This window comes from Rhinopithecus roxellana, chromosome 20 (genome assembly GCF_007565055.1).
Source record: "Rhinopithecus roxellana isolate Shanxi Qingling chromosome 20, ASM756505v1, whole genome shotgun sequence".
NCBI classification, from domain to species: domain Eukaryota; kingdom Metazoa; phylum Chordata; class Mammalia; order Primates; family Cercopithecidae; genus Rhinopithecus; species Rhinopithecus roxellana.
In genome coordinates this window covers 23,777,994-23,795,409 of record NC_044568.1, presented here as the reverse complement: position 1 = coordinate 23,795,409, position 17,416 = coordinate 23,777,994, and the positions used below count along the sequence as shown (strand labels likewise).

The 17,416-nt window shown below is 48.1% G+C and overlaps 1 protein-coding gene across 4 annotated transcripts in view; it reads left to right on the top strand.

Annotated features, from left to right (window-relative positions):
* Nucleotides 1-427: 427 nt before the first annotated feature.
* Nucleotides 428-17,416, top strand: part of TK2 (thymidine kinase 2) — a 42,355-nt gene continuing 25,366 nt past the window's right edge. For 2 of the 4 annotated variants that reach the window (XR_747002.2, XM_010355185.2), the window contains exons 1-4: nucleotides 762-926; nucleotides 1,839-1,870; nucleotides 8,052-8,126; nucleotides 13,161-13,214. Coding sequence is in view for 2 of the 4 variants with exons in the window: in XM_010355185.2 (XP_010353487.1) it covers nucleotides 803-926; nucleotides 1,839-1,870; nucleotides 8,052-8,126; nucleotides 13,161-13,214 (285 nt within the window). In the remaining 2 variants the exon portion in view is untranslated. Of the gene's footprint in view, nucleotides 927-1,838; nucleotides 1,871-6,098; nucleotides 6,118-8,051; nucleotides 8,127-13,160; nucleotides 13,215-17,416 lie in introns of those variants that run through there. The other 2 variants (XM_010355184.2, XM_030925487.1) reach the window with 2 other exon arrangements.

Genomic DNA, 17,416 nt, shown 5'->3' with positions numbered 1-17,416 from the left:
GCTGGAGTGCAGTGCAGCAATCTCAGCTCACTGCAATCTCTGCTTCCCAGGTTCAAGCGATTTTCCTGCCTCAGCCTCCTGAGTAGCTGGGATTACAGGTGCCCCCCGCCACACCCAGCTACTTTTTGCATTTTTAGTAGAGATGGGGTTTCGCCATGTTGGCCAAGGCTGGTCTCGAACTTCTGGCCTCAGGTGATCCGCCTTCCTCGGCCTCCCAAAGTGCTGGGATTACAGGTGTGAGCCACCGCGCCTGGGCCAAAAAATTTACTTTGTAAAAAGACTAGGCAAGTGCAGTAGTGAGAAGGGGGGAAAGAGTAGAGCAAGGAGTTATATCTATTGCTTCTGACCATTTGAACAAGTTACCTAATTCTCTGAGGACAAGCTCGGAGAATGGGAGAGACAATATCTATATGCAGGGTTGTTGGGAGGAATAAGTGACGAGTGTGTGCCAGGAGTCTGATTACAGAAGGTGTTCAATTAAGTAATAAGAAATCATTAATCAACCCATCAGTCACTGGTATTATGTGCCATCCAACCTCCCAGTGTTGCCAAGTTATGGGTGCGTTCTGCCAGCGTCCTAGCAGTGGGAAGGTTTCTGGCTGCCAGCGGCGAACCTCTCCCTTCGAGTATTTCTCCTCTCCCTGAGAAGATGAAATGCGACCGGGTCTCTTTAAGGGCCAGGCGCCGGGATCCAGGCGGCGCGCAAGGGCTGGACGAGAAGTAGCCCCCGCCGACTCTCACAGGAAGGAAGCCCGGGACTCTGGATCAACTCTCCAGGGCCTCTGGATCCGCTCGCCCAGCTATGCTGCTGCGGCCGCTGCGGGGCTGGGCCGCCCTGGCGCTGCGCTGCTTTGGGCCGGGAAGCCCCGGGAGCCCGGCCTCAGGCCCCGGGTCGCGGAGGGTGCAGCGCGGGGCCTGGCCTTCGGGTAACGCGCGTCTTGGTCCCGCCTCCCAGGAGCCCCTATGAGCCCACCTACTCCCGGCCCCTGGGCTCCCGGAACCCACCCGAGCCCGAAGCGCCTCCTCCGAGGCGCGGGTTTTCCTGCTCGGCTGCGGCGGGGGCGGGAGCGGCCATCGGCAGTTACCCGGGCGCTAGACCGCAGCGAGCGCGGGAGGCGATGGGGTTTTGCGCCCGGCTCTTGTTCTGGGATGGGAAGAGAGGCGTTAAAGAGCAGCCCAAACTCGGGTCCCCCGACCCATTTCCTGGCCCGATTCTTTCGACCTTAGGGGCGATGGGGACTGGGAGCTGCCCTAAGCCGATTCTCCTCACACTCTGGTGCCAGCGTAGGGGAGGGAGGTTACGCCCCGGCGCTCTCCTGCCCTCCCCGGGAGTGGGGACCCACTCAGAAACGGGTCACTCTTACACCCGGGTTCTGGTGTCCGCCATATGGCTGTTGAGAGAACCTCTTGTGGGGCGGATGGGTAGCGATGCCCGCCGTGGGCCTAGAGGAACACCTGCGTCCCAGACAAACCCACGCCTCAAACCCACGCCCGCGGCCCACTGTTCCCCGTGCACCGCGAGTGGAGGCTGCTCTGTCTTTCCACTTGCTTAATACCCAGTCTGTGAGGATCTAAATAGATAACGTGGAAAATACAAAGTACAACGTAGTAAGTGAAAGAACTCGAGCACACTGGGGACCCACGCAGCCGCAGCCCAGAGTGGCACATCGGCGAGACGGTGGTGCGCGCCTCCAACCTTGGAGGGCGCCCAAAATGGAAAATATTTTTAGGCCAGGGAGTGAGCATAAAAATTAGTGTTTTTGTGGTCATGTAGCAAATTAGGGCAGAGGAGAGTTATTTGAAAGTGAGTTTAAAAACTGATTTCCTTTCTTTTGTAGATAAAGAACGGGAAAAAGAGAAAAAATCAGTGGTAAGTCCCTCTTTTATGTGTACTGTCTAGGATAATATTTATTTTTTTGAAGAGGAGAGACAAAAAAGCAGAGTAAAAAGCAAAAATACATTCCAGAGTAAAAAGCAAAAATACAAGAGAATCTCCAGGGAGAAGGAAGTCTGTCACCCTCCCAGGAGGCCACCTCTGTCACCAATTGTATCTTTCCCCAGAGTCTGCACAGGTAGGAGCACACAAGTATTTGTATCCTTCAGGTAGATTTGGTTAAAGCTTAAGGGATGATTGTGAAAGTATTTGAAAAACCCTCATTGTGTTATGGGGAAGGTCAGTTTCATCTTGGGTTGGGCAGCTCAGATGTGAGGGAAGTTCTGTCGACCACCACTCTCTCCCCCCAGTGCTGAGACTGGTGGGTGGGCAGGGGATCAGAGAGAAACCTTGAGGGTCCACATATGTGGGTTCAGTCATCAGGGTGGCTTTGAGATGCTGGCTCTGGGCTGGGGCTGTGACTAGTGTGAGGTTGAAGGTCAAAGGAGGGTCAGGTTGGTGTCCACCGGGATGTTGGGTGCTTTACTGGCTGGGGTAGGGAGTGATATTTTGGTCACCGACCAAGGCTCAATTCCTTAAGAGAACTGAAAGTCCCTAGCTCCTGTGGCTGGAAAAGGGGTGGCTAGGCAAGTGGTGGCAGGAGTACCGTGGCTGGGATCTGCAGAGGGTAGACAGTGTGGGCAGGCCCCCAGGGTGCTCAGGGTGATAGAGAGCTCTTGGGAAGTAGTGAAACCACACAGAGAGGATTGAAATGCTTGAGATTTGTGGAAGTTTGTTGAAATTAGGAGAAGGATATGCCAGCAGGTGCCATAGAAGGGGAGGGAAATGCAAAGTTGAGCTGGATGGTAATTAATGTATTATTGTTTGTTTATATATTTAAGAGACAGGGTCTTGCTGCCTTGCCCAGGCTGGCCTCCAACTCCTGGGCTCAAGTGATTCTCTGGCATCAGCCTCCTGAGTAGCTGTGAGGACAAGTGTGAGCCACTGTGCCTGGCTATTTATTAATTATTGAGCTAGCATTGATGTGAGCTGGGCCTGTTCTCTGTGCTTTTTGGGTGTGGTTTGATGTGCCCCCAGACACACCGTAGCTAGTTCATAGAAAGTGGTATGGAGCCTGCATTCAGGCTCAGGACTGTTTGTAACCATTCAAGTCCTGTGAGCTCCTGTGTGGGAGGCACTGGGCTAGGACCTGGGGACCTGGCAGTCAAACAGCCCTGACATTTGGGAATCTGCGGTCTGTCTGATGGGAGAGGTCTGTCTGATGGGGGAGATAGCAGTAACTAGGAGAATGGTGGAACTAGAACAGCAGTGAGCATGGGGGCTGATGACTGAGAGGAGCTTTGGGCAGCGCCTTATTGCCTGCTGGGAGATAGAGGAGAGTTTGAGGCAGGAGTGTTGTAACAGGTACAAGTCACAGAAGAAAGAGAACCTGCAGACCTGGGCATGTGGCCAGTCCCTAGAGAGGCAGCTGGGGAGGGCTAGGGGGTAGGTGCAGAGGGACTGCGAATAGGTCTTAAAACCCAGAGTCACTGAAGGGCTTTACCCCCACCCGGCACCATCCAGGTTGCCTCTCAGGGAGCGATGTGAGGGACCACGAGTGGAGGGCCCAGCTGGGCCAGACTGGAAGGAGAGAGACCTTAAGTAAACTAGAGATGGCACAGAGCCTGCAGCTGAGTGGGAAAGCAGGGCCTAGGGGAGTTGTTGGTTGGTTGACTGGTGTTGCTGGGTGAGGAGAGATGTCCAGAGTGTTGACGGTGTCTGGGTGGATAGTGCAGCCATCACATGGCACAGTTTACAATATCAAATAATTGAATATCACAACAAAAGTTTTTAATGAAATAGCTGGACAGAACAATATCCAACAGAGCCATGCCTAATGGCTCATACCTGTAATCGCAGCACTTCGGGAGGCCAAGGTGGGAGGATCACTTGAGCTCAGGAGTCTGAGACCAGCCTGGGCAACGTGGCAAAATGCTGTTTCTACAAAAAATACAAAAAATTAGCTGGGCATGGTGGTGTGCACCAGTAGTCCTAGCTACTCGGGAGACTGAGGTGGGAGGTTGTTTGAGCCTGGAAGGTCAAGGTTGCAGTGAGCTGTTATTGCATTGCTGCACTCCATCCTGGGCAACAGAACGAGACCCTGTCTCAAAAAAAAAAAAAAAAAAAATCAAATAGTAGGGAGTTCAATAAATTGTGACAGATCTTATGTAATGGAATATGTAAAGCCATTAAAAACCATGTTTTCGAAAAATATTTAGTGACCTGGGAAGGCACTCACTATGTAAAAGATGAAAAAAATATAACAAAACCAATAAAAGTATATGAAGTGTGATCCAAATGAAAGAAAAAAAAACTGTCCTTAGGAAACAAACAGGAAAGAAATATAAACATTAATGCCAAAATTCTCAGTCTAGTTAAGAGATAGTTGTGGGGTTAACAAGGAGCATGTAAGAGAGAGTTTGGGGTGTGATGGGGTAAAAGTGTCTTCCCTTAGTTATTTGAATGTTAAGTGAAATTAGCTGGGTTCCTTTTTAAAACAGCCTTACTGAGTTATAATTTGCATACCACAAAATTCACCCATTTTAAGTGTGTAATTCAATGATTTTTAGTAAATTTGCAGAGTAAACAGCACTACAGAGTAAACGCCACTACAATCTAATTTTATTTTATTTTTATTTTTTATTTTTTGAGACAAGGTCTGGCTCCGTTGTCCAGGCTTGAGGACAGTGGCACAATCATGGCTTACTGCAGCCTCGACTTCCCGGGCTCAGGCGATCCTCCCATGTCAGCCTTCCAAGTAGCTGGGACTACAGGCACATGCCACCATGCCTGGCTAATTTTTGTATTTTTAGTAGAGACAGGGTTTCACCATGTTGGCCAGGCTGGTCTCGAACTCTTGCCCTCAAATGATCCCCTGCCTCGGCCTCCCAAAGTGCTGGGATTACAGGCCTAAGCCACTGCGCCTGGCCACTGAGAATGTATTTCTTAGCACAAGAATGCTTAATTTCCATTTTTAGAAAAGATTAAATATTGTTATTTATAATAGGGATAGGTGGCTCATCACAGTTTCAGTTATAATCATAGAAAATTGGACTCAAGGCCTCACAGCAGAGGAAAATGGAGATAAATTGTAGCGCAGTCACAGAGCGTTGGGCCAGGCCAGCCATGTGCTCCCATAGCGTGGGGACCATCTCCTTTTCACAGTTTCTTGTTGCTTTCCTCCACACACTCATGAGCTCTTTGGCCGTTGCAACGGGGTCCTGAGTACACAGTACCTGGCACAGCATAGGCCTTCAATAAGCAGTTGAAACGTGCTCAAAGATGAGGACTGTATACAAAATATTTGGCATGAAATATGCTCACATGTCATGGGGTTTATCTCTTAGTATTGGGATTATGGTGATAGTTTCTGCTTTTTGATTTTCTGTATTTTCTTCAATGGGCATGCACTCCTCTTATAATATTTTTAGATATCACTTTAAAAAGAAATGTAAAGACTCCCTTTGCTTGCTTCCTGTTCCGCCTTCCATTTCAGGGGAACTTTGTGAGATTCTTCCTGTGTTGCCTGCTCTAAACTGGAGGGCAGATTGGCTGAGCTCATTCAGGGCCTGACATTCACCAATTCTTCAGGATTTCATGCTGGGAATAGGAACACGTTTCTGGGAGAAGGGCTTATCTGAACAACCTGTTAAAATGCTTGCAATGAACAGGAAAGAAAAAAGGCTATGTAGAATGATGTCTAGATTGAGCTCTTTTTATATATCTAGGAAGAGGAAAAGTTTTCTTTAAAGAACAGTAAAAAAATTAAATCCATTAGTGCCCTAATGGGGTCTTTTCATGCCCTTTTGTTCATTCCCTTGGGTTCATTTTGTACTTCGGGGCTCGAAAGGAGTGGGCTGGGAGGGACCCAGGATGGGAGAGTGGCCTTGTGTCTCCTGGTTACCTGTTAGGGTCAAGGCAGGAGGAACCTTCTCCACCCGCTGACAGAGTTCTAGTTGCTGGGGATACTTTAGTGGGGTGGTGTGAGACGGCCCACTGTGACCTGGTGTTTATGTGAGGTGTGACTGAGGCTCCATCAGGAGTTGTGAGAAGGGGCCTGGATGTGAATTCTAACTCTGATTCTTCCCTTGCCAGGTCTGGCACTTGGGCAAGTTACCTACGTTGCCCAGGTTTCTCTGGGTGCCTCCAGCCTGAATGCAGAGGAAGAGGCCTCTGTGCAGCAGGTCGGGCCCCTCTCTGACTGTGTGTGCCCCTGGAGGATGTCTATCATATGTTCTCAAGGGCCAATTTGTCTTCTTATGTATTGGAGCTGCCCGTTCCCTGTGGCCATCTGCTGGAGCCAGAGCCACTGGGCCTGTGTCATCAGCAGTGCCTGGCTGAGCAGAACTTGGTAGAATCACTGGGCCACAGATCAGGGGCTCAAGCCTAGAGTCTGATTTAGAGAGTCTGGATGCTACCTGGTGCCACCTCATGTTTAACCAGCTCCTCTGGTGTATCTGAAGCAGGCATCTGTGGGCTAGATGTGAAGCTCTGCTCCAGCCTTGTGGTACCCAACCTTGCCTGTACATTGAAATTCGCCTGGAGCGCTTTAAAAGTTACTGAGGCTTGGCCGGGCGCGGTCACCGGGCGCGGTCACTTACGCTTGTAATCCCAGCACTTTGGGAGGCTGAGGCAGGAGGATCACCTGAGGTCAGAGTTCAAGACCAGCCTGACCAACATGGAGAAACCCTGTTTCTACTAAAAATACAACAATTAGCCAGGCATAGTGTCGGGCACTGGTAATTCCCAGCTACTCAGGAGGCTGAGGCAGGCGAATCACTGGAACCTAGGAGGCGGAGTTTGTGGTGAGCTGAGATTGTACCATTGCACTCCAGCCTGGGCAACAAGAGCAAAACTCTGTCTCAAAAAAACAAAACCAAACAAACAAAAGCCCCCCAAAAGTTATTGAGGGTTGGTCAGGCGTGGTGGCTCACGCCTGTAATCCCAGCACTTTGGGAGGCTGAGGTGGGTGAATCACCTGAGGTCAGGAGTTTGAGACCAGCCTGGCCAACATGGTGAAACCATGTCTCTACTAAAAATACAAAAATTAGCCAGGTGTGGTGGTGGGCACCTGTAATCCCAGCTACTTGGGAGGCTGAGGCAGGAGAATGGCTTGAACCCAGAGGCGGAGGTTGCAGTGAGCCGCGATTGCGACACCGTGCTCCAGCCTGGGTGACGAGCGAAACTGTCTCAAAGAAAAAAAAGTTACTGAGGCTTGAGTCTCACTCTAGAGATTGTGGTGTAATTGGTCTGGGCCGTGGCATCCCTGTAGAGATTTTTAAAAGGTCCCAGGTGGTCCTAGCGTGTAGCCGGAGCTGAGAACCGCTGCCTGGAATACCTTCTCTCCCTAAGATGAGTTACTTCTAGGATGCTCCTTGGTCTTTGGTATAGGTAGGCCCCAGATGGCTGTTTCTGGCCCCTCCCACTAGTGCCATGACCGCCTTTCCCTCCCAGGTGCAGTCAGTGTGAGCAGAGTCTAGGTTCAAGCTGTTCTTGCTTTATTGTCTTCTACAAGCCTCATTTTTCTTTTCTGTGAAAAATGTTAGGACTTACCCTTCTCAGGTTTCGGTGAGGTTACATGTGATAATGGTGTGTTACCCGTCTCAGGGATTGGCCTGTGACAAGGTGCTTAACAAAGTCCTTACTCTTTTTTTCTTCTCCCCTTTCCTAATAGTTTCCAGTCAGTGACCAAGTGCTTTTTTTCCTGTAAAGCAGTGAATTCGATTCTGGATAATGTATGTGTGTTTCCTAGCCTCAGAGCCATCGCCTAGGCTCTCGTTAAGGAGGCAGGACACTTAGGCCTAAAATCTAATAGTCTGTGGGGTTGAACTAGGGAAGGGCAGAGCTGGGCTGGACAGACAAGCTGTGTATGGTTTAGGAGTTGACATAAAGGAGGGTCTGGTCTCGGGGGACCAACTTGAGCCTGCCACTCGGGGAGGGTCGGCTTATCTAACAATGGGACCTTGCCAGTTTCCTGAGGAGGGATTTTGGTTTACATTTGAAAATCTTGTACTGAACCATTTATGCTGTTCACCTGAGCCCTTTCCCTAGCCATCATTCCCTGAGGTTTCCCTGGTCGCTTGAGTTCTGGCTCTAATGTGCATTTGTCTTTTGCCAGATCTGTGTCGAGGGCAATATTGCAAGTGGGAAGACAACGTGCCTGGAATTCTTCTCCAACGCGACGGACATTGAGGTACAGCCTCCACGCTAGGTTTGAAGGAAGCCGAAACCTAGGATTTTCCTATTGATGGCTCTCTTTTGTTACTGCAGAAGCTACAATTTCTATACTTTTATAGTCATTTTCTTTCCTGCTTCCCTTTCCTGTTTTTACTTCTGTTAGAAATATATGTATGGCCAGGTGTAGTGGCTCATGCCTGTAATCCCAGCACTTTAGAGGCTGAGGGGGGAGGATCACCTGAGCCCAGTAGTTTGAGAGTGGCCTGGCCAACAAATTATCCCCTTGATGGGATAATTTATAGAGGATGTGGACTAACCTTGTCCAATAGGACTATAATTTGAGCCACAAGTGCAAGCCACAGGTGTAATTTAACATTTCTAATAGCCTCATTAAAAAAACGAAAAGGGCCGGGTACAGTGGCTCAAGCCTGTAATCCTAGAACTTTGGGAGGCGGAGGCAGGTGGATTGCTTGAGCCTAGGAGTTCCAGACCAGCCTGGGCCACATGGCGAGACCCCATCTCTACAAAAATATGCCAGGCATGGTGGGGCGTGCCTGTAGCCCCAGCTACTTGGGAAGCTGAGATGGGAGGATTGCTTAAGCTCAGGCAGAGGTTGCAGTGAGCTGAGATCATGCCATTGCACTGCATCCTGAGCAACAGGAGTGAAACCGTGTCTCAAAAAAAGGAAGAAACCCACAGAAAATAAAAAGGACATTTTATTTCACATAACATATGCCAAATGTGATCTTGTCAACATTTAATCAATATAAAAATCACCAATGAGCTATTTTGCATTCTATCTTGTTATACTAGGTGTTTGGAATATGATACTGCTTGAGCATCCCTTATCTGAAATGCTTGAGACCAGAAGTGTTTTAGATTTCAGAATTTTTCAGATTTTGGAATATTTGCGTAAACGTAATGAGATATTTTGGGGATGGGACCTAAGCCAAAACGCGAAATTAATTTATGTTTCATATATAGATAGCCTGAAGGTAATTTTATACAATATTTTAAGTAATTTTGTGAATGAAACAAGTTTGTCTTAAGTATTTATGTGTGGAATTTTTCATTTGAAATGTCATATCGGTTTTCAGAAAGTTTTGGAGTTTGAAGCATTTAGGATTTTGGATTTTTCAATTAGGGATGCTCAAACTGTAAAATAAGTGTAACTTAGAGCATATCTTAATTTGGACTGGTCACATATCAAGGTCTTAATAGCTGCTTATGGCTCATGGCTACTGTATTGGACAGTGCAAGTGTTGACTGCCCTAAAGTCTGGTTAGGAAAAGAGTCTACATGGGTAAGAAGAAAGGTCAGGCTATTGAGCAGGGCTAGAAGTGTGACATCCGAGACAGCAATGTCTGAGCAGTGGGTATTATTACTATGCATAGGCAATTAATTTAATTTCTAGTTCATTTAAAGCGTAGTCACTAAAACTAACTTCAGAGATGTTTAAGAATCATCTCTACACTAAGACGTTGACCTGTCTTCCTTGTTCTAGATTTTAGTGGTATAATCTTCTCTATTGATGGCTCTCTTTTGTTACTACAGAAGCTACAATTTCTATACTTTTATAGTCATTTCCTGTCCTTCTTCCCTTCCTTTCCTGTTTTTACTTCTGTTAGAAATGTATGTATGGCCAGATGTGGTGGCTCATGCCTGTAATCCCAGCACTTTAGAGGCTGAGTGGGGAGGATCACCTGAGCCCAGTAGTTTGAGAGTGGCCTGGCCAACATGACAAAACCACATGTCTACAAAAAATAAAAAACTTAGCTGGATGTGGTGGCACGTGCCTATAGTCCCAGCTGCTCAGGAGGCTGAGGTGGGAGGATTATTTGAGCCCAGGAGGTTGAGGCTGTGGTGAGCCATGATTGTGCCATTGAACTCCAGCCTGGGTGACAGAGTGAGGCCCTGTCTCCAAAAAAAAAAAAAAAAAAAAGAAAGAAAAGAAATATATATATATAGTTTGATAAAAATAATAAACATTATATAGCCCTTGTCCTGCTGTGTTCGTGGGCTGCTGTGCAGGAAAGAGTTAACATAGCAGACCTAAGACTGCTGCCCTTTAGAAACACCTGCTTGCAAGGGTGGTCTTTGACTGGCATCTGGGAACTTAGATCTTGGGAGTGCCCCCACCATTCCTAACTGATAACAGACTCTCTGCCTAAACTATTTCTCCAAACAGTATGGTTTATGCTGACACCTGCTTTCTTCCTTGGAGTGTGGAATTTTGGTACATGTCAGGAAGTGGCTGCCTGCATGGCTGAGCGCTGATGAAAACCTTGAACTCCCAGGTTCAGGCCAGCTTGCCTGCTAGACAACATTTCACATGTATTGTCACATCTTGTTGCCGGGGGAATTCAGTGTGTGCTGTGCAGTTCCTCTGGGAGAGGACCCTTGGAAGCTTGTGCCTGGTTTCTTCCAGACTTTGTGCCCTGCCCTTTTTCCCTTTGCTGATCCTTTTTTCTTTTGCTTTCTTTTTTTTTTTTTTTTTTTCCCCGAGATGGAGTCTCGCTCTGTCACCCAGGCTGCCAGCTCACTGCAACCTCCACCTCCCAGGTTCAAGCAATTCTCCTGCCTCAGCCTCCCAAGTAGCTGGGATTACAGGCGCCCACCACCATGCCTGGCTAATTTTTTTTTTTTTTTGTATTTTTAGTAGAGATGGGGTTTCACCGTGTTGGCCAGGCTAGTTTCAAACTCGTGACCTCAAGTGATCCACCCGCCTCAGCCTCCCAAAGTGCTGGGATTACAGGCGTGAGACACCGCACCTGGTCCCGTTTGTGGATCTCGTTTTGTGTCCTTTTGGTGTAATCCATCTTAGCTGTGAATATGACTGCGTGCCGTGTCCTGTGAGTTCTCATGGATCATCAAACCAGGGGAGGAGGGGGGTCTTGGGGACTCTTGACACCTGTCCTGAGTGATATGACTCTTAATGGCACTTTAGAAGTGCTTATAGTCTCACTGAAGGCCTTGGAGCCGATTAACAACAATGATAGTTAACATCCAATGAGTATACTGCTATTTGCCCAGCACTGTGTTAAGGGTTCATCATAAATACTAAATGATCTCATCCTCCCAAGAAGAGTCCCTCTGAAGTAGGTACCATTTTTACCACAGTTTTAGATGAGGAAACCATGGCTCAGTGAGGTTAAGTGGCTTGTCCAGGGTCACTTGGCCAGTGTGTGATACAGCCAGATCCCAGCCCAGGCTGTCTGGCTGCAGAGGCCACACCCTTGTTTGGTTCTTCTGTGCTATGAAGAGCTTTCTTGGCTTTAGGAAGACCACTCTCCCTTCAGATCTGAGCTCCGTGTCCCTTGACCTTCCCAGCGAGGTTATGCTTCCTGATGGAGCATTCCCTGGCCGCTCTGTACCTCTCTTTTATACCACTTCTTGGAGTTTGAAAACATGTTGGCTTCTATGATTGCCTGAGTAATGTCTGCTTCCCCTGGTAGGCTTAAGGTTCTGTGAAGGCAAAGGCTGGGCTGGTTTTGCTATTGTTGTATCCTCAGTGCCTAGCATGGGTATCTGGCACACAGTGGGCACTCAATAAATATTTGTTGGGTGACAATGCTATGGATGAAGCACCCCTGAACTGGGTCGGGGAGCAAGGCTCCTTGTGACCCAGACTCTGGTGGGCCTGTGTGGTGTTGTGTATGCTCCTTAGGGGCTGGGAAGAAGATCTAGAAGAAGGAGAGGGGGTTTGAGAGGGGCAGTGGGAGGGCATATTTGAACTGGATTTTGAAGGGTGTATAGGAGTTTTCCATGTGATGAAAGTTGATGTGAAGTGGGATGGGGTGGGAATGCTGGGCAGAAGAAACAACATAAGCAAAGACACAGAGGTGTGAAGGGTGGGGGGTGATCCCTTCCCTCCCCTCCCCTCGCCTCTCCTTCTTTCCTTTTTGAGACGGAGTCTTGCTCTGTCACCCAGGCTGGAATGCAGTAGCGTGATCTTGGCTCACTGCAACCTTTGCCTCCTGGGTTCAAGTGATTCTCCTGCCTCAGTCTCCCAAGTATCTGGGATTACAGGCATGCGCCACTACATCTGGCTAATTTTCGTATTTTTAGTAGAGATGGGATTTCACCATGTTGGCCAGGCTGGCCTTGAACTCCTGACCTCAAGTGGTCTGCCTGCCTCGGCCTCCCAAAGTGCTGGGATTACAGGTATGAGCCACTGCGCCCAGCCAGGGTGGTTACTTTTCAGGAGTTCCATGCATTGCCTGCCTTTGGTCTTTTGTCACCTATGGCCCCTCACATGTACTCTGAAAGTTCCCAGATGAATCCTGGCACTCTGAAGATCTTGGCCCCAAGAACACCATTTAAATCTTTTGTAGCGCACACCTGCATACCCAGAAAGGCTCTAGCAGAGTCTGGGGTTGTCCCAGATTTGTGTGTCTAGACCACAGATGGAGGCTCTAGAAATGCCCAGCAGAGATCCTGATATGTGTCTGAAAACACACAAGATGTTGGAGAAATTGGCAGTCATCCTAAAAGGTACAAACAGGACCAGAGGGAAAGAATGCCTCCAAACCAGTGAGACAGGGAGCGTACTAAAGAAACAGGGACTCTCAGCAGCCAGCGCACCCAGTGCAGTGATCAGAGGCAGGAAATGGAGGCAGGTGGCCTGCCCAGGCCTAGCCCTGTCCAGTGTCCCTCTTGGCTTCTCCTACCCACCTGCCAGCTTGATGTGGTAGGCAGGCAAGGCTGGGATAGAATACATAGAAGAGGGATGGACAGAGCCAGCTCTGACCTTGGGGAGGCTACCAGGGCAGTAGAGAGGTAGGACGTACCTATGCTTGGCACATTGGGTACAGGGATGGATAGAGTTGTTCTCAGGATGTTTCTGGAAGTAATGTGAGGAAGCCGTGTCTAATCTAGAGTTGTGACCTCACAGGGGTTGTCAGCTATTTTGGCCTACCTTGGGCACCCAAATTTGGATAGTCTTTTTCTCTCTTTTTCCCTTCTCTCCTTGCTTTCCCCTCAACACTTACACACTTTTACAGGATTCAGCACTGAGAAGCAGCAGTTCTGATGTTTTCTTTCCTTCCAGGTGTTAACGGAGCCTGTGTCCAAGTGGAGAAATGTCCGTGGCCACAATCCTCTGGTGAGTGGGTTGTTGGTTGCATGAACCCCTGGCTTCCCCTTAAGCACCCGAGAATGGTGATGCCTCTGCCTGAGCCCGAGACTGCCCAGGCATCCTCTGTGCTCTTAGCTGAGTTGGAGAAGACCAGGGAGGGACAAGCAGAAAATGGTGGCATGTTGGTGTTCTGAGGTCAAGGATCTCTGAGGCCTGAGTGGCTAGGCACAGAGCCCAGGGACTTCCTATCAGCTATCCCATACTATTCCCAGTGGCCAACTTTAGCCACTAGGGGTGTTCATTTCTTGTTGCTCATTCCAGCCCTCCCCTCCCCTAGAAGAAACCTATCAGAACCCAGGACTTCTCAGACCTAACCCCCCAGGACCTATCTCTAAGTAACCAGGATCCTTGGTGGACCCCTAACTTGGGTTTGCAACTTGGCCCTGTCTAGTAACAGGGGCCGCCTCTGGCTTACCTGGAAGCCACCAGCCTGCTTTCCCAAGGGTGAACCTAGCAACAGGGGTTGTAGTGTGCTGTGGCCCTTCCTTTTGAGGTTCTGCTCTGGCTGCTTGCGAGAGATGGGTAGAATCTGGGTCCTGCAAGAGAGAGCTTTAGAAGGGGATGTTGGTTCTGAGCTCCCCTCCCATGAGGTAGGGATGATTAGTCTCATTTTTCAGTTTAGGAGATTGCACTTAAATAAGTTGCCTGAGGTCACACAGCTAGTAAATGGACTTGGAAGCCTGTGCTGCCCCCTGATTTTTTTTTTTTTTTTTTTTTTGAGATGGAGTTTCAGTCTGTCTCTAGACTGGAGTGCAGTGGCGCAATCTCGGCTCACTGCAACCTCCACCTCCTGGGTTCAAGCGATTCTTCTTCCTCACTCTCCTGACTAGCTGGGACTACAGGCACCTGCTACCATGCCCAGCTTATTTTTGTGTTTTTAGCAGAGACAGGGTTTCAGCATGTTGGCCAGGATGGTCTCGATTTCCTGACCCACGTGATCCACCCACCTCAGACTCCCAAAGTGCTGGGATTACGGACGTGAGCCACCGTGCCTGGCCATGCCCCCTGATTTTTAGCAACACAATTGGCATCTCCTGTGTGGTTCATTAGACTCCGAGTTCTACTAGGAGCAGGGACTGTGTCTACTTTGTTCACTGTTATTTGCTAAAACCTAGGCGCACTGCCTAGCACTTAGTAGGGGCTTGTGCATTCATCCATTCATTCAACCAATATTCAGTGCTTGTCAGCCACATGGCGGACACTGTTCTGGATGATACGGCAGTGAGAAATTCGAAGCTCTTGCTCTCCTGCCCCTAGTATTCCAATGTGGGGAGGCAGAAGACAAACATATAATCTGGTGGGTGGTGATAGGAGCTAGGAAGAAAAACTAAGGCAGGTGAAATGATGTTTCTTAAATAAGGCAAAGCCTCTCAGTCTTTCAATAAAGAATCCTAAAGAGACATGAGAAGAATTTCTTCTCTGTGCATTTGCGAGAAGATGGAATGCCAGTCATCTTCTTTGAATATCACAAAAAAACCTCTGTAACATTCATATTCTCTAGAAGCCAAGGAGGAACCCAGGCTCGGTTATTAAGTAAGACAACTGGAGTTGCAGGTGTTAGGGATCCTAAGTGACATTTCCCAGGACAAAATCACAGCCTCAGAAGTCTGAGTGTCCTTGTTACAGATAGCCTTTTCAATGAGAGTTTCCTAATAAAAAATGCAATAGAGGTGGCTATTTCTATATAACTTTCCACTCTAGACCAAAAGAAAGATCGATACTTTGAAAAATCTTAATTCATCACTTTATCTGAATTGGTTTTCTGATGCAGAAAGGTGACTGTTTCTGCGGCCATCAGGCAAGAGGGAGTGTTTCTCCTAGGCTTTATGAGATTTTCTCTGAACTGCTGTCAGAGGAGTCTGCAGTTCTCAGTGAAGAGCACTGGAGTTTCATTAGTTTGCACCAAGAGAAAAATGAAAAGCAAAAATGAGGAAAAGGCCAGGTATGGTGGCTCATGCCTGTAATCCCAGCACTTTGGAAGGCCAAGATCAGAGGATTGCTTGAAGCCAGGAGTTTGAGACCACCCTGGTCAACATAGTGAGACCCCCATCTCTAAAAGAAATAATAAATAAAATTAATTTAAAAATGAGGAAAAGAGCAGAACAGGTTTCTTAGCAAGTACGCTGGAGCATGAAGTGTTTTGCACCTAGAGGGGATGGAGAGTGATTGAGTAGGTGGGTGGGCTTCTGTTTTACATGAGATAAGTAGGGAACGTGTCTATGATAAGGTGCCTAAACATGAGAGTGTGAGCACTGCAGATACCTGGATGAAGAGTGTTTAGGCAGAAGGCGCTGCAGATGCAAAGGCCCTGAGATGGGACCATGCTTGGCATGTTTGAGGAACGCTAAGTAAGCTCATGTGGTTGGAAGCCAACCAGACCAGAGGGAGAGTTGTAGGAAATGAGAGAAGGCCCTGTGGGCCATGATAAGGGTTTGGATTTCATTCTGCTTGCAATGGGAAGCCACTGGAAGGTTCTGAGCAGGGGAGTGGCAAGAACTGATTTAGGTTTCACAGACTCACTCTGGTGGCTGGATAGAGAACAGACTACAGAGGGCTCAAAGACCATTCACTGAATGACTTGTGCGCATGTTCCTTGGTGATTTTATTTTATTTTCTGAATTTCCAAAGAAAAGGAATTTATTTTTTACAGTTAGAACAGCTGAGAAGTCCAAGGTTGAGGGGGTGCATCTGGTGAGGGCTTTCTTGCTAGTGGGGACTCTTCAAAGAGTTCTGAGGTGGTGCAGGGTGTCACATGGTGAGGGGGCTGAGCGTGCTAGGTCAGGTCTCTCTCCCTTTTCTCATAAAGCCACCAGTGTAAGATAACCCATTAACCTATTAATCCATGAATAGATTAATCAATTCAAAAGGGCTGTGCACTCATGACCCAATCATTTCTTAAAGGCACCACCTGATACGTACTGCCACACTGGGGATTAAGTTTCCAACACATGAAATTTGGGGGATTCATTCAAACCAAAGCGTTACTTTTTAAAGATTATCTTTTTTTTTTTTTTTTTCTTTTTTTTGAGACAGAGTCTGGCTCTGTCGCCCAGGCTGGAGTGCAGTGGTGCGATCTCGGCTCACTGCAAGCTCCGCCTCCCGGGTTCACACCATTCTCCTGCCTCAGCCTCCCGAGTAGCTGGGACCACAGGCGCTGCCACCATGCCTGGCTAATTTTTTGTATTTTTAGTAGAGATGGGGTTTCACTGAGTTAGCCAGGATGGTCTCGATCTCCTGACCTCGTGATCCTCCCACCTCGGCCTCCCAAAGTGCTGGGATTACAGGCGTGAGCCACTGCACCTGGCCAAGATTATCTTAAAGAGCTTAACTTTTTTTAAAATTTAAAATTTATTTATTTATTTATTTGGAGAGTCTTGCTATATCACCCAGGCTTGAGTGCAGTGGCACAATTATAGCTCACTGTAACCTTGAACTCCTGGGCTCAAGTGATCCCCTTGCCTTGGGCTCCCAAAGTGCTGGGATTATAGGCATGAGCCATTGCACCTGGCTCTCTTTTCTTTATGCTAGAAACATTCAAATTATTCTCTTATAGCTTTTTTTTTTTTTTTTTTTTTTGAGATTGAAGTCTCGCTCTGTCACCCAGGCTGGAGTACAGTGGCATGATCTTGGCTCACTCCAACCTCTGCCTATCAGGTTCAAGCGATTCTTCTGCCTCAGCCTCCCAAGTAACTGGGATTGCAGTCATGCACCACCACGCCCGGCTAATTTTTTTGTATTTTTTGTAGAGATGGGATTTCACCATGTTGGCCAGGCTGGTCTCAAACTCCTGACCTCAAGTGATCTGCCTGCCTCAGCCTCCCAAAGTACTGGGATTACAGGCGTGAGTCACCGTGCTTGGCCTCTTCTATCTATTTTGAGATGCACAACAGGTTATTGTAAACTATCGTCACCCTATTGATCTATCTAACACTAGGTGTTACTTCTTCTATCATGCCATATATTTGTACCCTTTAATCACTGCTCTTCATCTCCCTCTCTCCCCTACCCCTTCTGGCCTCTGGTAACCAGTAATCCACTCTGGAACTCCTGACCTCAGGTGATCCTCCCACTTTAGCCTCTGAGTAGCTGGAATTACAGGCTTAAGCCGCCAAACCCAGCAACTGTCTAGCTCCATGAGATCCGTTTTTTTTTTTTTTTAGCTCCCGCAT